Source organism: Strigops habroptila, chromosome Z, assembly GCF_004027225.2.
Source record: "Strigops habroptila isolate Jane chromosome Z, bStrHab1.2.pri, whole genome shotgun sequence".
Classification (NCBI taxonomy): domain Eukaryota; kingdom Metazoa; phylum Chordata; class Aves; order Psittaciformes; family Psittacidae; genus Strigops; species Strigops habroptila.
Genome location: NC_044302.2, coordinates 86,645,005 through 86,667,544, shown reverse-complemented (window position 1 = coordinate 86,667,544; position 22,540 = coordinate 86,645,005). Strand labels below are relative to the sequence as shown.

At 39.9% G+C, this 22,540-nt stretch overlaps 1 protein-coding gene across 2 annotated transcripts in view; it reads right to left on the bottom strand.

Annotated features, from left to right (window-relative positions):
• The window catches only part of OXCT1 (3-oxoacid CoA-transferase 1), a 92,194-nt gene extending 75,929 nt beyond the window's left edge, over window positions 1-16,265 (bottom strand). For both annotated transcript variants that reach the window (XM_030511885.1, XM_030511886.1), the window contains exons 1-3: window positions 15,941-16,265; window positions 13,247-13,355; window positions 11,723-11,813 (exon numbers count right to left, since the gene is read on the bottom strand). In XM_030511885.1, coding sequence (XP_030367745.1) covers window positions 11,723-11,813; window positions 13,247-13,355; window positions 15,941-16,024 — 284 coding nt within the window. In that variant the 5' untranslated portion in view covers window positions 16,025-16,265. The remainder of the gene's footprint in view (window positions 1-11,722; window positions 11,814-13,246; window positions 13,356-15,940) is intronic.
• Between the last annotated feature and the right edge of the window lie 6,275 nt (window positions 16,266-22,540).

Genomic DNA, 22,540 nt, shown 5'->3' with positions numbered 1-22,540 from the left:
GCATGCACATGTACTTATAACATATGCATCCTATTGAAAGCACTACCTCCAAAGAAGAGCTCCAAAAAGGTTGTCCGTATTTTTGTAATTCTATTAATAGCTTTAATGAAATATATCCCTTTCCTGTACACATGTTATCCTTTTTGCAGTCTTACATCATCATGTCTCCAATACTGGTTCCTTCTCTATGTAATCAGAAATGAACTCTTTTTCCACTAATGACCAGATGGAGAAAGTAGTGCATCAGACTGCTTTCCTTCTATTATCTCTCCTTATGCCTTACCCAAATTATCAGTAAATATACCTCCTAACCATTGCTGTGTAAGCTATGGTGATGGGGAAAAAAAAAGAATGTTAAGGAGACATGTATAAGTACAGCAATACAAATCTATAGTACCCATACAAAAAAAACCAAAAAAACAAAAAAACAAAAACCAAAACATCAAAACAAAAACAACAAAACAAAACAATCAAAAAAACCCAACAAACCCTATGTTATTCAAAAAAGAGGGGGGAACAAAACAAAACAACTTACAAACCAAGATATGCTGCTAAGTGAGCTGAAATGTATGTGTTTTGCATAATGAAACAGTGTAGATCACACGAAAGAACCCACCAAGCCACAACGAAATCTCATTTAACGTACGTTAATACCCCACCACTTCAGGATCTGTGTCAGACATCCGAGCTGCAACTTCCTTTCAAAATGTGAGATTAAAGTTTACTGATATGCAATATTCATTTTTAAACATTAAAGTGGTAATGATGAACCCAGTTTTACAACAGCACCACTATTCTATTGCTTGCCAGCATCAGTGTCCCATATCACATGCTGCAGTGCTGCACATGAAGGGATTGGGGCTGAGCAGAGCAGTATCAGCATCAGCTCTTTACCTCCTACCGCAATACTCACAATAGCTGCATGGACAGACGTGCAACCAGAAAGACTTCTCAAGTGCATGCAGAATGAGGACTATTTTAAGGTCAAGACTATTTTAAGAAGATAGCCCACTTCTATGCATACTCAGGCATTTTGAAAACTGCATGAGAGGAAATGAAACAAGCTTCTCTGACCTGGTTCTCTGAATTTATTCTATGTGTTTTAGTTGCAAAGAATTTGAAAAAGGCTTATTATGAAAGCTTGCTCCACTCTCCAACTCTGACCTATTAATAAATAAATAAATAAATAAATAATCTAGCTCTGATGCAACATTTAAAATGCCTCAGTACGAAAGCCTTGAGACTAAAATGCGCGTTGCCTGGAAACAACCTATATTTCTAACTCCCCACAGGAAAAGATTCCAGCAGTTTCAGGAGCTGGGAATAGAGAAGAAAGACAAGCCTGTGAGCAAAGAAAAGGATTTTTAAAAAAATGAATTAAAATAAAAATGCCAAAACTTCCTGTATAGGGTCACTCATAGCAGGACAATCTCTCTTACAAGAAAACCATTAAACCCTGACCTGTCCTTATAAAAAGTAGCAAGCAAATGTAGCAGACTAGCTAATATCTGATGGCATTTTAATGGATTTGTATAACTAGAGTACTGTGTAGCAAAAGTACAGAAATCAAACAAAGCTGTGCAGTGCTTTGTAGTGCAGTACCAAGTAGGAGCAGCTCGAACTAGTTACAAACCAGTCTGCCACTTCTGCATATCACTCAGGTGGTTAACATTCCTGTTATCACTGCCAAATTTCCAGGCTATTGAATAGAAAGAGGCAGACAAGAGACTTCTGCATGCAGAGGACAAAATTCTAAGTGTGTGTTCACATGAGAAAGGGATGGCAACAAAGGGCAAGCAGCAGATTTATAATGGTTAAAGAAATTTCTGCCTCATTTTATTAAGATCTACAATCCACCCTCCTGCAGTCTCAGAAGCAGCTACTGTAGTACACTGTCCTCAACAGGATTTTGCTTATCATCCTCCAGGATCCCACATGGATACGCTCGATTTCATCATCTGCTACAGGCAGGTATCTTCTCTCAAACAAAACTTAGGACTGTTACAAAGTCCCTTGTAGAAACGAAATAGAAAGTTGTAAGGAAGGTATTCTCTTCACACTTATCCCAAGTTGTTCTTCACATCTTAAGTCCTCACCTTGCTCCTCACCTCAAAGGCTGTCAATTTATTAAAAAACAAAACTGCAGTGAGGAGCCGTCATGGAGCACACAGTACAACCTTATTTCCCCAGCACAATGAGGACAGGAATTTTACTTTCAGAAAGTCATGCACCAAGAGGCTCTGACTGCCTGACAACACAAAACTACTTCAACTCCCAGGCACCTTTCATCTTCAGAGCAGCATCACAAAATCCAATTGCTGTTACTCATCTTATATATTTATTTTTAGATGCAAATTTCTTAAAAGAAATATAGCGCTATCCAGCTTTTTAAGGACTCAATCTTCATTCAACTTTCCAGCTAAAATAACCCTTTTGCTTTCCATGCTCATCCTTCCAAAAATTCACTCTGAGCATTTCAGGCAGTTTCACACTTCCTACGTTTTTTTCTTATATTTAAATGTTCTAAGAAACAAACATTTCACATAGCAGTGAAAATGCTGTTGACACTATTATTCTTCCTTCCATTTGGTCCTCACTTGACATGGATATCCCAGAATACAAACAAAAAACAATTCCTGGTTTAGGAAAATTTCTTTCACTATAACATTTTTCATGGCAATTGTTAGCTACCTGTTCTCCCTTTCCATATTTTGCTGCTTCCGTGGTTCTGTTGTTTTATGCATAGAAATGTCTTTGAACTTCTCAACTTAAATTAAATTTATACTGAAAATGTTACCCCTAAAATATTTGTCTTGCAGGCAATGCCCTTTCTATCAAATAGTAACCATAAAAAGAAAACCAGATCCTTTACTGAGTGCATGGATGGCATGCATCCTGTATATCTATTTTAAAAGTTGGATTGAGTCCTTTAAAAATTTAAACAAAGGTGAGTGCAATAAAACCGTGTTTCCCTAGATAGGAAGGAAGAAGGCATGGTGGAAGTTGGTATAGTTGTGTGCTGTTGGGAGGGAAAGTATGCCTTAGGGCTGGATAGAGAATGCGTTCTTCAGCTCTCAAAAATAATAAGATTTCTAGAATTTTCCCCTTTCCCCTTTCACCCCTTAGGATGAAATCTGAATCAAGAGAATACATGAAACATATAGAAGAAGAGACCTAACCTGGCACTCATAGGTAACCCAATTTTCCCATTCTACTGATGTGGACAAGAAACATTAAGGACATCTGGTTGTTTAGTGACACATTCCTTCCAATTGTTTTGTCCCTTTTACACCTAGAAAACCTTTCTGTCAAAAACTAATGTCTGTCTTTCCTAACAAAAAATTAGGCAGAGATGACTTCCAGAAAAAAGACCTGAATGTCATGCTAACTCTGACAAGAGACACAAGATGGCTTAAGGGGAGGGGTGGGGGTGACTAAAAGGAGATAATTATGCTCTCCTCTCTCTCTGCCTTTGTAAAGACATGTATATGTGCCCAAGAAAAATGGGGATGGTCAGGACAGACTGGCTGCCCTTACTGGGAACACTGAAAAACAATGGTGAGCAGCATCAATTAGCACGAAGGCTTCATTCCACATCTCTTAAAGAGAAGTCTTCCTCTATACTCATTGTTCAAAGATTCTCCAGAACCCACAGTGGACATTTCTGGGAGATCCCACCAAGACCAGAAGTCACTGATTATGAAAGATTAATATAAATATATGTGTTTTGGAGAATTAAAAAATGTTGCCCAAAGAGGAGATAACATGAGGACCTACCTGACCTTGCTCATCTCATAATTTGGTGATTGGAGGGACAGGAGGGTAACTACATCACCCCTGAAGAATATGGATTAAGAAAAGAATGCAGTAAGAATCCTGGGGCGAGGCTCCACCTCAGGCAGAAACTCAAGTTTCCTGATATTTGCGGTTGATGCAGAAAAGCATATTTATATTTAGTCCTACTCCTGGAGACTGCTTCATGTAAAGACACTAGTTAGCTTCTGGAGAACCATGAGCAGTCTCTCTAGGCATTCAGCAGGTTCGAGTGCTACAGAACTATGCATGAGATTTGGTAACCGATGGACCTGTTCCAGAGCTAGACATTTTCCTGGCAAGAGGCTAGGACTGGGAGAGGGAAACATTCCCTCTATCATTCTCCAATTAAGAGAGTCTTCATCTTGTCTGCTTTACTTTGCAACATCAACTTTTCGGTCTGTTAAATGCAATCATGTTTCCCGATAGGTCCACACTTCCTGCGGAAGTCCAGATATGTCCCCCAGCTAAAAGGAATGCTTCAATCACTACCTGATTGACATCTCTCAGTAACACAGCTTTAAGCTTTCAGGCTCACAGGGGTGCCTGACTATAGCATGAAACTTTACCAACATGAAAGAAGGTATGAAGGAAGATACCATCCAAGTTCATAGTGATGCACATTCATAGGTCCACAAAAATAATCCTAAAGTATAATCCTGGAAGCACCTCAAAGTGATCCTTTCTAGGCTTTGTGCAGAAAATGAGTAGATGCCTACTAGATGGTGATTGCAAGAAGACACTGCACGGAAGTGCAGGCATACCAAGAGTAAAATAAATGCGAACAATCACCCACATAAGAGTTTTTCATTACTCGTCTTCTAGTTGGTTCTTAACAGTGAGACTATGTCCCACAATAACCCCCATGTTACACTAGAAGATTACTAAGGAACCAGCTCAGATACTCCATTTCTCCTCCTTTTCTGTCCCCCACTTCCGGAAAGTGGAGAACAGAATGAGAGCAAGATGAGGAACGGCAATCAACTAACACAAAGAGGAAAGCAGTTTCAGTTCATAGGAAGGTAAACTATACAAAGGCATAATGTTTATTTGCCCTGTTGACTCTTGAGACATTGTCTTAGGCACCTTTTTTCTTCCCTTCTTCCTAGGACATTTTCCCACCTGTCCTAATGGGAATTTCTTAATGGAAAGCAGAAAGGAGAGATAGAATCTCTCTGAGGGAAGGCGACCAAGAGAAGAGAAGGAAGAGAGAAGTATGGGTGCTGCCATATGCTAAGGCAGTCTTGGTCAGGAGAAGGAAGAGGTAGGACAGAAAACAGGGCAGTGGGCCACAGTGGGTCCCAGAAGCCACAGACACAGGCACACACACAGGGGCTGTCTTACCCCCTTTTCAGCCCATGGCAAAGGACAAAAGAAACAGTGCACTGAATGTCTCTCAGCTCAGCAGCCTGGGACTTCTTCCACTCCCGAGGAGAGAAAGAATAACGAAAATAAGGGAGCCCATGGTTGTGGGAATCATGAAGCCCTGTGTGCAAGTCGGAGTGACCAAGCCTTAAACTCCCTCTGCTCCTTCTCCGCAGTGTTTGCCCTGCACTCTTCTGCCTCCACTACTAAAGCTTCTTAGGTGAATTCTGTCCTCTCTGCTCCACTAACTTCATCTCAGCTCCAGCCTCACAGCAAAACGATAGTATTCTCCCCCTGCAATCCTCCCCCAAAAACAATGCTCCACTCCTGTGGGAATGATGGAAGCATATAGGTCAAGTCCATCAAAAGGCTGCAAAGGCAGGCAATTTTTGAAGAGGACAAGTACTATATGATGCATGGTTAGGTCAGTAGCAAAGTCTCCTCTTTCCACATAAATTTCAGCTATGAAATCACATTCTGTGGTTTTAGTTCAATAAATTAAACAGCTCTATTCAAAACTTTAAAAAATTACCATGTTTTTCCTTCTCAATGAAGTTATATTGTATAGACTTAACCTGATAGGTATTTTAATTTCATCATGAATGCATCATACTTCAAAAGTCTCCTGGTTGAAACCTAGGTTAAACTTTTATTGTCACTTTTCTAAAACCAAGCTGAAACAGCTCCTCAACAAAGCTGAGTTCTATACCTATTTTGTTTTCATTTGTAATCACAACCAGAAAGTTACATGCACAGATGATTTCTCAATCATGTTCCATGTAATGCAACGTTTAGTACAATTCACGCTGCTAAAATCCTAACTAACCTCCATACTAAAATCAGCAACATGACCTAGTCAGATTTTCAGGGATTTGCAGTTCACACAGTGCCACTAATTTAATAGCTGTAATAAAGCATCTGATTAGATATGTTACAAAGAATTAAGCCAATTGATAAAAAAGTAAATGGCTTCAAGTAATCAACACCGAAAATATCTTAAATATCTTGCTTTATTGTTTTGGCAACTTGCCATGTGCAGGATTTCACTTAACTTCACTTTTCTCTCTCCATCAAGAGAGATAAGAGGTATTGGGGACCTTGGATTTCACTTCAGAAAGTATATTTGAGATGTATAAAGAATTTCTTTATGCATATACAAAAATGACTCACACAAGGTAAGAGACTCTGAGCATCACCTTGATCACATCTTTATGTACATACAAGCTTTTTTCCCCAGTCCTTCAGAGACTTTTTCAGTAATATTTTACTTGTTTGAATCAAGGGATCGTCAAATTCATGCCATTAAAACCACTTGCCACCTTACTTTATGTGAAAAAACTTCTAAACTCTGTGAATTCAGAATGCAACTTACACCTGAACATACATTTTACATATATTTTTAATATATTTTAATATATATAAAGTAATATAAATACCTGTGTATATATACGTATGTATACATAACAGATATAGAGAGAGATATATATACCCTCATAAAAGTAGTAATAAGGATGCAAGAACAAATATGGAATCTGTGGGAAAGGTGGCTGACATTTTGTTTCTAACAGAAATATACAATTCAAAGTAATGACTCAAAGATAAGATAACCTTAAACTTTAACACAAATAGCAGTTAAATATTTTGAATTTAAGACAGGATTGATAAATGCTAAGAACAGAAAAATACCTTTTATGTTTCAAAATATGGGGTCCAGCAAGTCTACCAGTGCATCTTATGCCATGTAGTGCATTACCTGGAGGTTTGGCAATGGCAAATAGCCCATTAGGAAAACAGGGGTATTGTGTTCAACAGAACTAAATAACAGTGCACTCAGGCATCATGATCAACAGTTCAAATGTTTATTTCAAAGCCATTTTCTCCTTTCTATTGTATAACATTTTAAGATAAAAAGAACTTCAAAAACAGCTCACAGACCAAAGGTTCAAAAAGCTGGTAATGCCTTTTAAGAAGACAGTCTGAACCTGTGATAATCTGACAGCATGCTGTCAATCTCCCTTTAGATGAGCACTCAGGTGATTAGTAATTAAGATATTAACTGTGAGTTCTCTATTTTTACTGTAAGTGAAGATCTACTGTTCAAGAAGAATGTGTATTTAAGTGCCAAAAGCAGACAAAGTCCAGAGGGAAGTAGCTCATTTGATACACAGTCAGACCACATGTGCAGCTACTCGAGTGATGGACTTCATTTTTACCAAGTACAAATTCAACCTATTGATGTGGTAGAGACAGAATGGAAGTATTGATCTCAATGTGATTACAGCTAAAATCAGTTATCCATTTCGTCAAACAAAATTAATTAAAAATAATAATTTGGTGCCAATTTATTAAGATTTCATTTTAAATGTTTGGCTGTGTTGACAAGAACATAGTTTTTGTTGCAGCAAAGATCCTCAAACAATGGGCCTGCATTAGGGAAGTCTTGGCATAGGCTGACCTGAAACGTCCAAGTCCACTCTAACTTGAAATCAGTATGCAACAAGATAGCACAAGCAGATCATCAAGCAGATGAAAAAACAGCCATGTGTGAGAAGGTACTGTATGCTAATCCGGATCAAGGTTTAAAATAAGGACCTACTGACATATGTGTAGCAAGTCAAATTTAAACAATAATGTAGCAAAAAATGTAATCAGATGGATTTTCGTGGCTTAGTGAGACAGAATCCTCTAAATTTAAAGGGCTTATAATAACATAGTATCAAGGAAGTATTTAAAATATGAACAACATAGGCAAAAGAAGTTATAAGGGAAGGTGTGACAGGTGGTATTTTAGAAGCACAACCACCCACCATGGTATCTTTCACTATCTCCCTGGTTCACAAGCTCCAGATTCTCCTGAAGCAAGTTGTGTAAATACCAGAGATACTGGATATTTGTACTGCTTCCTTTTCAAACACTTTGCTTTGTTTGGCTTTGCAGAGAGTAAGTATGGTGCTGTTTCACTAGCTAGCACAAAGCATACTCACTAACATAATCCACAGCAACAGACAGTAAGTTTAGCAGTATGATGTTCTAACTTAGGGTACCTAAGAACACTCCACACACTACTGTACAACTTGTCCTTGGCAAGCCTTTCAAAGGCTGGAACAAGGACTTTACCTGCCAGCAATTATGTGACTTGAACAAGGATTTGCAGGATGAATTTCATTCCTATTACACTGCAACACAGAACAGTAGGGTGTGAACTTGAGAACACCCTACTCCTTTAAAGTTGTCTCCAGACACTGCCAAGCATTTCTAGGCTTTGCTGAACCTTCTTTCCAAGACCAAGAGAGTTGGTAAGAGTGCTTCAGGACTTTATAATTACTGCTTTCCCCTAGATACAAGTGAAGCACTGTCTTCATTGATGCTATTTTAGTTATGAACAGATAGCTCTGTAACACATTTTGTGGTTCACACATATTGAAAGACGTGACTTAATCCATGCAGCTACACTGTTCTCCAGAATAGGTTGTCTGTCTATGCACTAGGCTCCTTCCCTGCTCCAATTTCAAGCTGCCTGCTAACCCTGCTGCAGGATGAGAAAACCCAACCACAACCAATTACCTCCTGCTTGCTGGAAAAGCTGGAGAAAACAGCTGAAGTCAGGAAGATGAAACACAGCAGGGCACCAAGTGCAGCACAACAGCACCAAAAGGAAACACACTGAATCCTGAGGCATGTTGGAAAGTAGCAAATTACTCATCCCACAAAGTACCTGACAACTCACTCTTTGAATACTATTGCTGCAGGGTACATGATTGCTGTGCTACTTCAGCTTCAAATTTTAATTTAATATTGCAATATTTTTTAATATCATTATACTTTTTGACATGGTATTAGAAGATGCTTAAATGGTATAAAATGCTGTGATAAGGATTATGACCCTCTTAATGATGACATTGGTGCTCTAACCTGGTTCCCAAACCCTAATGAACTATAGCAGGCTGAGTTCCATATAACAGTAATACAATTAAAACAAGCAATAGACGAGACTATATTTTATTATGAGTTAAATTTCAAAATAAATTATGCTGTTCAACGTGAGAGCAAAAGCAGGACTTTTACAAACTAGACTTTATGAAAACCTAAACGCCCTCAGGCATTTTCAGATCAATACACTGTTGTGTGAGGAACTTACCAGACTAGCAGGAATGATCATGGAAAACTAGCCTCAAGAAAAAAGGAATTAAATTTTGTTTTTCTGCCAGCAACTAAATATTTTACAGTAATCATTCCAGCCTCAAACTCCGAAGAATTTTCAGAAAAGATAACATTATTTCAATCAAAATTTATTCTAACCTGTAACACCACCACCAATATGCAGAATGAAATACAAAATGCCTTCTTCTCCATTCTATTCCACAATGTTTCTCTTTTCACTTTTCCTCACACTCAAACCCTCACCTCCAATCCAGGAGGATTTGTGCAATCTCTCTATCTACATATATGTGTGTCGTTCAGAGATAAGAGTATGAGGAAAGTGAATGATCTCTACATGATTGATATTTCCACTCAAATTATTTCTGTCTCCTTCTATCTCCTTTTTATCAGCCAGCAGAAATAGCTCCCCACTGTCATGGTTTAGTCCCAGCCACTAGTGTGTTATCAGCACTGTTCTCAGGCTAAAGCTGAAACACAGCACTGCAGCAGCTACTAGGAAGGATTAAAATAACTGTTACGGCTGAACCCAGGACATCCACAAGAGTCTAAGGAGTTTGAGTTTGACAGTGCATGTGCCAAATACCAATACAAATCATATCTATTACCCAAATCAGTGTGCAAGAGTGAGCAGGAAGGATTGAAAAAAAAAAAAAAGATAAACATATTGTGAACTTCAGCCTCAGAAGCCTGAAATATACATATAAACTAGATCTTTGGGTTTTGAATGGTATTCCAGTTTTAACTTAAGCTAAAATGTTAAGACAAAACAGTTTGAGATGCAAATCTATGGAGAAAGTGTATGGGAGTTGTAATGATGCAGCTGAAAATAGCACAAGGCATTATTAGATAAATCCTACCTAATTCACTTCTTTGGCAAGGCTGGAGGAATTGAAGGAGCAAGGTTTGACATCTATTTTCATTTTGTATGAAGAACAAAGTTCTTTATACCCAAACAACCTTGCTGGCTCACATAAACTTGTCTCTCTTTTATTCTAATCTAGGTACAGAAGAAAACAGTTTCCCAGCGATTTTTTTTTTTCCCTACAGCTCTTGTTCTGCAATTGGATAAAGGCTGAGCTTCTACAGAACAGATGGGAGACTACCTACATAAGGAAATAGCTCATAATTATAAGCATTATGAAGTTCCATGGAAACAATACAAAATTATCATTATTATTTCAGCAGAAATACAGAATTCAAAAGGAAAAACTTCACAGAAAATGTAATAATACAGATACTAATATTTGATGAAAGTCAGCAACATTTTAAAAATTTTTTAAAAGAAAATACAGAAAAAAGGAAAGAATGCTCTCAAACTACCTTCCTTACCAACTGGGGTGTGTAACCCCAGTACATCTAGCTGTGAGAAGACTCTTACTTCACAAGACAGAGTTTAGGATGAGCTCCCTGGTGCAAGAAAATTTGCTAAAGAAAGTACAGTGCCATTAGGAGACATCAGTCTTCCAATAGTCTTTAAATCTACAGTGAACTAACTTACGCTGGAATTGTTATGTTGTTGAAGGTGACATTTAATAGGATAAATGAACTGAGGTTATGGCTAGCTGCATAAGCTAGTCATCCAATGACACTGCAAGGAACAGAACAGAAGTCTTCTTGACAAGGCTGATTTTAAATACAAGTCATTATATTCTGCATATCAATATTTTTATTTCATTATTTATTATATTTTATCAATGCACTTCAACAGAAGTGGCTATAGTTATTTCTCTATACAAAGATGGTTAGGTATTTTGGAGTCTAATACAATGAACAATTTTTGTAAAAATTAACCCTAATGAGAAGCTGAGGGATTATAGGTAAAAGAATTATTCTCACTGGCAACCCCACATGAATTTCTTAATGGGCAAACATTTAAAAGAAATAAAAAATTCCAAGGCCCACTAAAGAGGTTCTTTCATCATAGATATTCTCCACTGACAAGCTGTTTGGAAGGGTTTTTGAGCAATAGAATCACAATAAGAAAGTCAGAAAGCACCAAACTGTAGTAAAAATAAATAAATAAATAAATAAAATCCATATTTAGAACTTCACACACATACAAAAAGAAAAAAAATAATCACTGATACTACATTTAAAGCATCTAAGTCAGAATTTTCAGTTACAGTCAAACAGTTATATATACAAATATACATAATTGCAACTGTCTACAACAGTGATTGTTGCTCCCTGACAAACTCCGTATAAGTAACATAAAGTACTGAACTTTCTGGGCTCATTCCAAAATAACACTTTCAAACAAAGCATGTGATTAACATGAAAATTCTTATGAAAAAAGGTAAGACTTTTTCATATGTATCAGCCTTTTCATGTGAACAGAATATTTAGTCTGTACTTATTAAACCACAGACATATGAATACCTACCCTGCATTATTACTGACTGCTGTTATTCCCTTTACCCCAGTCTTCAGTAAACCCGCAATGAGGTTTTCAGGAATCCCACACAATCCAAAACCTATGTAAAATAAAAGAAAATTGAACGTGTAACAAGTGTTTGAAAGAACACAGATTAATCAGAAGTCTGAGAATGTGCACTGATTAATTAAAAACTTATTTTGAGCAGAACAAGCTCCTTCTAGTTGACTTCAATAAAACAACACTTCTGGAAAGAGTTGTACCCTAGTACTGGAATCTTCCAGTCTCTAGATGGTTCCCAGTTTGGAGGAAAGCCATTTAACCATCTCTGCTCACACACAAGTGGCCTTTGGAGAAGGGCTCCAGGACCTTGGCTCTCCTGATTTGTGTCTTATCTAGTGTACTCATTATTCCCTGTTCCCTTTCTACCCAACTAACCTTCAGTTGTTTGCTGCACATAACGACATCAAACAGGAGGAGCAAGGAGTTCTTCCATACAGCCTAGCCTATAATTAGGCGATAAAAATCTGGGAAACTTAATGTTCTCAGGAAGATGTGTAACTGGAAGCACAGTAACCCAGATCTCCACCCAGGCTGAGGTGCCTCACACTCCTACCTATTATGCAAGAGCCCAGTACACCTAAAATGAAACACCATGCCACATTTGAGGTGCTTAAGTCTTAGACCAGGTCCTAACACTACAACTACCAACATTTTCCTCCCAACCACTTAGCCCCAGGCCTTCTTTTGCTCCAACAACAAAAAAAAATAAATACAATAATTCTTCCTAGAAGGCATTTTGCCTCATTACACATCTCCAATGAGGTTTCCCATGCTTCAAAACATTGTATTAGTTACTTCTTCAATATTAAAAATCACTTATAACTTACTACATAGAGAGATCATTTTCCTCTCAGTAGAGCAAATAGCATGAAATTGTGGAAATCATCTAGAATATTCAAAAGCTCAAGTCACAGCGAAAGTAGTATGACACAACTTCTTCACTCCAGTGGAAACGCTACACATAACCATTTAGTGTAAGTTAATACTTTTGATAAGTATTATCTTCACTTCCTATAGCCATAAACAGGTTAGATGATTTGTTCAAGGTCACAGAGATCCAGCCACTTCGCAGATATAGAATATAGAGAATGCTACCACAAGAAAAAAAGAAAAATCAAACTAAATTTTAATTCCTCACCATCTGAAATAACAATGCTAACTTGAAAAATCCTAAGTTGGTTTTCTGCATTCAAACTGGCATAAGTGAAGTCTAACACTTCACTACTCAGGGAAAAAAAAAAAAAAAATAATTTTTCTAAGACTTTTTCCCTCCTCTAAGGCACAAAGTGGCATTTTCTCACTGAAAGTGTCTGCCCTCCTTCTAGCACAATTAGGAAATCACTTATTTAAAATACCCACACAAGTATATGGATTCTCAAAGTCGTTAATATTAAAACAAACATGGTAAACCAGTAAAAAGTATCTCATTAATAGAATGCAGTTGCATCCAGAAAGAACTTAAATATTTACCACCAACAAGTATAGTTGCCCCATGGGGTATATCTTTTACAGCTTCAACAGGATCAGTGTAAAATTTGGTGTTGCGATGACAGCTGGTGGAAAAATAGCATCCAAAAATCTGGAACAATATTAAAATAAACAAGTGAATGAATAAAAAGCATTACATAGTAGCTTTACAATGATGACCATCCCTCTGGATAGATAAGTGGGAAAACATTAAAAAAATATTAACATTAATTAAAAATATTAAACATTTTTAATGTTTAATATTAAAAATATTAAACATTAAAAAAATACTACTATAAACAGTAAACACTGGGGGGGAGGAGAAGGGTTGAGGTCTCCAAAACAAGGACTCTAATGTCTCCTCCCTGCACCCATATTTTACAACATTTCCATGCATAACGAAGGCTTTAGGCTTAATATGAGCTGCACAGATTTGACAATATCCAAACAGATTTTATATTTCTGAATTCCATTCTAAACTGCTGACAAATTGTGACTTACTGTGTACAGGTCCACAAATGCAACCCTTCAGCACAAGTTAGAGCAACACAAAGGCTGCTCTAAACGATATATTGTTACTTTTAGCTTCAAAGATATCCAGACACCAGACATAACCAGAAATAGCTGAAGCAGAGCCAACACCACCACAAAATTTGAGTGGAGGCCAAGGAACAACATGAAGTACAGCACTGTGATGGCAGCACAGTAATAAAAGATCCCTTTCAACCAGGTGAATCTTTCCCCAGCTTCCTAACACAGTCTTATAGATCTTTGCATTGTTGAAGAATCAGGAAGACTCTAACAAACTAATGAAATAAGGAGGGCAAAAGGGAAACCAATACAGATCCCACTCCCAAAACTAGACTTCACAGTGCAAAGCAATTACACAGTAACCATCATAAATCATCTATTGAACTCTTAGGTCACGGTTATGTGGTATGGTTTGGTTTTTTTTTGTTTGTCTGTTTGTTTTTCTTTAAACTGGGGAAGAGGGTGAAGAATGAGTAAATATATAATAAACAAACTAATCTACACACTGTTTAAAGACAATAGCCTAATTTTTCCCTAAAGAGTTGCCTGAAGATCCGGTTGCAACCAGAGCAGTAATTTTTGGCTCAGTTTCAAGATGACACAAACTTCCTTCTTTAAAAAAATTAAGGCTGCAAGAGTTTATATTGAATATTAAGAAAACCTTTCTGAATGGAGGCTTATCTGTTTCCCAGTGGAAACACTGGTGTTTCTTTGCTTTGGTGGGCTCAAAAATAAGAAGAAAAGTCAGTACATGGGCCATAAGGAATAGTGCCAGGTGAGCAAGAGTAAAAGACTCTTCTCCATGCTCAACTATGGCACGTTTCTTTCAGAAATATTTTTCTCAGAGGGACAGTAAGGCTGCAAAGCACATCTCTTCTGGTCACATTCAGTAGGCAAGGGACAAAATTAATATTAAGTGCTGACAGCCTTGGGAGACTTAGTACCAAGAGGGCTCCAGTAGGCATGAGGACCAGGGCTGGGAAGAGGCCAGGCCACTGCTATGTCACTGTACCCACACATCGGAAAATATTTTAAAGAGACCACGTGTTACCTTTTCCTTAATCTTCCCAAATGCCCGCAACAGTGGGGAACAACAGAGCAGCATGTGTTACATATGCGTGCGTTCCCAGGTTGGGTGTCGCTAATGAGGGTACCTGCCCTCCCACACTAAACAGGTTCTTCCCAGTCCCTTTCCCACCCACTCTGCTCTTTGAGAGCAATGAGCTCTTAAGGAACCAAGGTGCCAGGGATCACCCATGTTCCCCCGCACACCGAGGCAGCAAGCTAAGACCTCAGGAGCTGGCTGCAATTCTGGCATCCCAGCCGTAAAAGAGAAGTAACATGGGGACAGATGAGCTTCTAGAATGATGAACAAAATCTAAACAAATTTTACAGAAGAGCAAAATACAACTTAGCAAAACAAAAGACTGAAAGAGCTATGATTATTTGTCCATAAAGACATCAGGAACAGTAAACATAGGCATGAGGAGAGCAGATGAGCTGCTTCAATTAAAGTAAAATAAGAAAAGCCACATGAACAATTTTGGCTGAAGAGACTGAAAATTAACTTGGCTATGGTTACACGTGGGCTGGAAACCATTATATCAGTGAGGTTTGGCAGAAGCTTCCCCCAGGAAGAGGAAACAGAGCAAAGGAGCAAGCTGCACGGCTGAACTCCACACGGTATGAATGGCAGTGCACGGAGGGCTGCAGGGAGCTGTGCTCCTGGCCGGGGCTCTCCCTCCGGACACCTGCGCCTACCTTCAGGAAACACCATCGTGGTGAAAGGGCGAGACTGGAATGTGCAGCAACACACTGCAGTGGTGCAGCGACTTCAAATGCGGGGGGGGAAGGAAATAAACTAAACCTCAAAGCCAAACCTCCAGGCTGGTTCCCAAGGTCACCGCATCCCAACAGGCCGCCGGGGCCGGGCCTGTCCTGGGGCTGCGCTCTGCCCTCCTCCCCACCGCCCGACTCCCGCAGCGCCCGCGGGCCAAACCCGGCACCAAACCCGTTGTTTTCATAGAGAAAACCAGGCCCCTGCGTCGGTTTTGTCCATGAACGCCTCCCCCGGGGCTCCGGCCGCCCGCCCGGGCAGGGTTCCGCGAAGGAGGAGCGCGGGGCCGAGCGCTGGCCCGTGGTCTGTGCCTGCTGCCTCGGCTTTACCTCAGCCGCGGCGCCCCGCGCGCGGGCGGCGGAAAGGAGGATGCGGCGGCGGAGCGGCGGGAGGAGGAATTTGTACGCCGCCATCTTCGCGCTGCTGGGCTCTCGGCGAAGGGGAGCGGAGGGGCAGGCAGCGGGGCAGGGCCGAGGCGGCGGCTGCTGCTGCCCGACGCCGGGAGAGAGGAGCGGCGGCGGGCGGGACGGCGGAAAGGAGGGAGGGTGAGGGGCTCGGCCCTGACGTCGGCTGCGACCGAGGCGGGGCCGATGGAGGGACGCGGGGGGCCGCCGTCGGAGGAAAGGCAGCAGCCCCCATGGACGCGACAGCCGCTTCTCCGACGGCGGCCCCCCCTGGCCAGGCCGGGACGCGGGAGCTGCGCAGCCCACGGGTACCCCCGGTTTGTTCTATAAGCCCCTCAGAGCCACGGAAAAGGCATGTGGAAAACCCCGTCAGTGTTACAGTCCCTTCAATTCTAAAGGATGAGGATCTCCCCCTCCGTTACTTTCACGGGCAACTCGGATGTGGCAGTGCAGATGTCCCCCTGGGAAGCCAAAGCGGTTTAAATTTCTGCCCTATCATTTTCACAGAATCATTAGCATTGAAAGGGAGTTCTGCAGATCATCTGGTCCAACCGCCTGCCAAGGCAGGGCCGCCTTGGGCAGGTTACATGAGAACGTGTCCGGGCGGGTTTTGAATGTCTCCAGAGAGGGAGACTCTACAACGCCCCCTGGGGCAACTTGTGCCAGTGCTCAGCCACCCTCAACGTAAAGTTCTTCTTCATGCCGAGGTGAAACTTCCCATGTTTTAGTTTATGGCCATTGCTCGTCATCCTGTCACTGAGCACCACTGAAAAGAGTCTGGCACCATCCTCCTGGCACCATTCTTTGAGACGTTTATATGCATTCATGAGTTCCGCTCTCAGTTTCCTCTTCTCTAGACTAACCAGGTCCAGCTCCTGCAGTCTCTGCTCATAGGAGAGATGCTCCAGACCCCTGATCATTCTTGTGGCTCTCTGCTGGATCCTCTCCAGTAGCTCCTGTCTTTCTTAAACTGAGGAGCCCAGAACTGGGCACAGTAGTCCAGATGTGGCCTCACCAGGGTCAAGTAGAGGCGGACAATCACCTCCATCGACCTCCTGGCCACACTCCTCCCAGTGCACCCCAGGACACTCTTTGCCCTTCTGGCCGCAAGGGCACACTGACAGCTCATAGTCCTTTAAGTACTAACATCACAAAAGACAAAGGAAGGACAGGAGCTTTGAATGGTTAAGTTTCCACCCTGTAGCCCTCGGGGTGAGCCAGGGTCCAGTAAGCACACGGTCTTCCACAGGGCACTTGTATGCTATGTTTGGGTGGGAAAATGTTACTAGAATAGACGTATACTCGTTTAAGCAGGCACGTGACGTGAACTGCTGGCATTTCTGCTGCTGCTAGAAGGAAAATTCAAAGCATGCCTCTGCCACCATTTACGCGGTCTAAAAATACCCCAAATTATTAGTGCATGCCATAACGATGCCTGATGGAACAGAAGGATTCACAGAAAAATGTGAGCAGGAGAAGACCCAATTCCCCTCACACTCGTGATGAGAGGTCACACTTCTTGCAGGTCACGCTGCTTCTCCTTTGTTTCCAGCCTGTCTCCAACACAGCTGCTGTACTTAGCCATTGAGATATGAACATGAAGCAGGATAGTTTACAATGAGGAAGCCAAGGTTTTAAGAGCGCTGCCAGTTTCCAAAGTGTTAGTGCACACCCAGCCCCTTGTATTCAGAGCACTGGTCAAGCCTTGCAGGTGCTTGTCTGTGGCCCCCACCATACGCATTTTAAAAGGTGGTGGTACCAGTTGTTACAGTTCCCATAGACAAACCTTGCACATACCCGTGAAGCATGGTGAATTCACCCTTGCTGTCAGGAAGGTTTGGGGTTAGTTTTTTTCCTAGATATTCACTGTACCTAACCAGTCAGTTAAGTCTGGGGCAGTTTCAGGTGTAAAAAGCTACAAATCACACAGCCTTAGTGAACTGAAAAACAAAGTAACAGCACAGCTTGTATTCTTCCAGGGCTAAGTGTCAGCATAAACATTTTACAGGATGGATTGCTGAACCTCAGTTCTACCTAAATTTCATATAAACACGTATATTCCTTAAGTCAAGTTTCTTTTCATAAGAAAAAAAAAAAATCCTGAGCATTGAAAAACTTGCGTAAAATAAGTTTATTCTCTTAAGTTCTATAAATATCTTCCTTTAAACCAACAGTGTGCATTCTCAAACTTACCAAAGCGTTCACTCCTGAGTACTTGTTACATACCCTGATAGCATTTATTTTGCATGGGGTTTGGGCTGTTTGCGACTGCAACAGCACTCCTCCTTGCAGGCTGGAGGAAGGGGGCTAACTGCATGCAGTAGGTGAGTATTAGTACCTCCCTGTAACAACTATTTGCAAAGCTGGTAATTCTGCTTATACGAATTACAGGTTTTGAACTAGAAAATTGGGAGAATATACCTTTTCCTTATAAGGTGCTATGGATTACCTAAAATCCAAAATTATTAAAAAAAAAAAAAATAATAAATTGTGCAAAGTCCACATGCTTCAGACTGCAAGCCCTCTTATTTTGGCTCAGAAAAGCTTCAAGCATACCTGAATGAGGAGATAAAAGTATTTGTTCTAGAGTAGTTTATAAAGGATAGTAGATCATCTACTTTGTCTTAATTTTTAAGATGTCTTAAAGCTCTTCATACAAGGACTACAACTAAGCAGCCAACATGAAACAACCTCTAAAATGATCAAGAATACTTAAATATGATCTTATTTATTCATTGAAGTAAATCATATGACAGTGGTAGCATGCAAGTCAAACACTTTTCAAGGTCAATAGCATTTACAAATGAGTAGTGGGAGGGTTTTTAGCCTTTGGTGCCAAAAACATGTCAGCAGGGAGACATTCTGGAGCTCCCACAGGTTAATCATTATATACACTGTACAACCCCAGCTTACTTATGCTATTACCAAGCATAATAAAATGTCAAAGTCAGCACTCCAATACAGTGAAATAATATTTCCCAAACAAGCCACCAAAGAGTCAGCAGATAGGCAGGCTATTTTTACACATTTGATTCACTTGTAAAGGGAAAGGAACCAAAACTCTGGGATTAGCAAGTTTGTTTCTAGACAAATTTCTTAAAATTTGTTTATCCTCAACACAGATTCTAGTTAATTGAAATTTAGCAATTTACCTTTCTTTCAGATCCATTGCAATTTGGCAAGGAAATTCAGTTACTGAGGCAAGAAAATCTCATATGAAGTCACATAGAAGGGAAAGTTCTTTTAATTATGCAGAACACACAGAGAACACCTAAACTTACATGCAATGTGTTAACAGACCCCAGTCCTGAAACAAGGGGTTTTAAATACTTCTGAGTATTACTCAAAATACTAAACTATTTTTCATATTAATTATTTAAAAGGACTTGAAACCCATCTTTGGATAAAGTGGAATGAACCTGATTCCCTTGTATGGGATGGAAAAAAAATTGAAATATTATTTAACAGCATCCTCATCTTCCAGCAAGGATGGAGTACTACAGGGAAAACAAATAAAGAAAGAATATAAAACTTATGATACAGACCTAAAAGCATTATATAGTTATAAATGTATTCCAGCTGAGAACATAGAAATAATTACGAGCTCCTGTGTGATACATTCAAGGATTTTAAGATCAACTCAGAGTGCTTACAGGAGATATATTTAACTAGGAAAGACAAAAGGGCTGCCACCTGCATCACCAATGATTACACAAGTAAGCCACATGAACTTAAATATTCAACTTATTAACAAGGTTCAAGTGAAAGGAACGTCATTACAAAGAAAAATGGATATTTACAGGTTTAGTGAAAACTATACATGTTAAAAATCAGCAGGAATTTGGCAAACGAAAATTCATACATAATTAAATATAAACACCAAAGGCAAAATTCAATTGGGAAACTAACAAAACAAAATACTCAAAAGACATCCTCAAGGCAGTTATGGAAATGTAAAGCAAATAAGAGAACCACAGAGCCAAGATTTTTGAGAGGAAACAACATGTGAGGTATTGAGGAATCCCGTTGCTGACTAACTCTGGCAATTTTCTCTTCACAGTCCTAAGCTTAAGATGAAAGGCAACACCAAACTATGAAAGGATCCTGAAGCTACATAATAAGAAGAATTAATAACCTTCTTTTTGGCAAGCGAAGTTCTTTATCCCTGGGGGAACTCTGAGCAAACAATAGAAGGTCAACAATTACTTTTGTTACAGTGAGTATCATAGTAGAAGACAGGAGCTCACCTAATTAAGAACATTTGAAAAACCTAATTGGATGAGGAGCTGGACATTGTGAAAAATAATCTGGCATGATTTTGTTTCATACTAATCCAGTTACCATTACAGCAGTCTTATACTTTAGGCAGGATGCCCTACTTTCATATAAACAATACAGAAGTTTCTAGATCATGTTAGATTATCATGTCATTATTACAAGCTAAGATAAGCAACTACGAAGAACTTAGAAGCCACTGAACATTTTATACTTGGTCAAGATCGGAGAATTAAAGTTACTGCAGCAAGTTACTCACTTACTAACCTGGACAGCACTGAGAAATAGCCACTGAAATATCAGAAGTTAAAAGTTAAGTAGTTACAACAATTCTGTAGTCTTAAAAATACAAAACTTCAGACTTTCTGTCCACTGCAAATGCCGCACCTCAATTCAAAACCACAGTATTTCGAGGTGTAATTATACAATACTTAAAATTAAGGAGTAATTTTTGTTTAAATAGAACCACAAAGTCTGTTACTCAACATGATCCTTGGCACTCCTATTCATGTTCATATACTGCTTAGTTAGTAACTGTCGTCAACATTGTCTAAATTAGTTAAGTGTAATAACCTTCAACAGTGACAGTCAGTATGCCTACTAGTTCTGAAGAAGAGATAAGGGACTTATCACTCCTTTACAGCAGGAGTGAGGAAAAAACAAAATGCCTATTCAGCAGATACTTGCAGCCAACAGCTGCACAAGTTCCACATGTTTGCGTACTGATACTTACAGAGGCTGCTCTAAACTCTTTTTCAGAAAACCTTACTAATCTCTTATTCCTCACTTTTGCCAGGAATTTTTTTGTTGCAAGAATATGCAGCAGAACAGGAAAGTCTGTTCACCCACTGCCTCAGCCAAACCGCAAGAATGGGATTATGTTACAGTCCATACTAACAGTGTTGTAAAAGAGTAAAGGTAAACATAGCAAAAGGGCCTACAGAAATAATGAACTGCAAACAGGAATCCTGAGCAGTTGTCACACTGCAAGTCAGTTCATGTTTGGTAGCACTACTGTAACAAGCTTTTCTGGATTCTGCAATGGAACTCTACATTAATGAGCTTTCAAACAAACCTCATCAGCAAGAGATGTACTTTAATGTGTACACATTTAAAGTGTACTTTAAATGCAGAACCTAGGAGGACTTTGTAAAATTACTAGTGAAGAAATCTTCTTTCTTTTATTCACTGCACAACTTAGGAAAACAAACATAGAGCCTTAAGATGATAATGCAGAACTTTGTTTGCAGATGTACACAGTAAACAGATCACACACACAACCCCTGTACCTCATAGCAGCTAGTGCCGTACAGTAACACTACAGGACAGTTGCCAGGGCTCGCGGAAACGAAGAAAAGCAACACCTGCCTGTCTGCAAGTTTCACCCAACTCTGGTTTCCTCTCTGAAACTTGGACTTTGCCATCCATTTCATGGGTGTGGAGCTTTATTGGCAAGCACCATTTCTTGGCTACAAGAGTCTTCTAGTATGCAAACTCACATATGCAATCCAAGCCCTTGTAACTACCTTGTAACTACCACCTACTGACTAGGAAGACAGTTCCCTGCACGCACTGACAAAAACAAATGCCAATCCATTCTCATCTGAATTGATGTGTCTAATTCTTCTAGTCCATCCAGCTGCTGGAGGAACAGCTGGCTGGAGTTCAGGAGAGTTTCCGCCCTACAGTGGGCAGCTCATCAACGGCTTGGTTAATATTCTCAATGGTCCAAAACTAATAAGAAAAGCAGACAGTCATTTCCTGTGACATTTCATTTCTGTCACAATTGAATGAACAGAAATTAGTAATGAAGGTAACTTACCTTTTCCATGGGATGTATGGTAAAATATGAAAGTTTTGTTGTTAAATGTTTTATAAAATTATTTAAAATGAGCCCCTACCATTCACTCATCTGTCTTTTTAAAAGGCCTCTTAGAATCAGTCAGTCTGGAGTTTCCCTTGCCTCTTCCCCAGTTTTGGTAAAGTTTATCTGTCTGACTTCTAACCTAGTTCTACAAATACACACTCAAAAGGAGCCTGGAAGCCTGCTAAGCCTAACCAGCACGTTCTCTGCATTTACAAGCACAAGGCTGCTTGCTGCAAAGCTTTGGGGCCTCTCGCTCTGGATTTCACCAGCTTTCGTCAAAGGTCCAGATGGTTTGTTTCAGGGCCCGTTTGAAGCCATATCCTAACAGGTCACTGAAGACTTCTGTACCCTGCTCTTGGGGTTTTGCAGAGTTTCAGGAAACA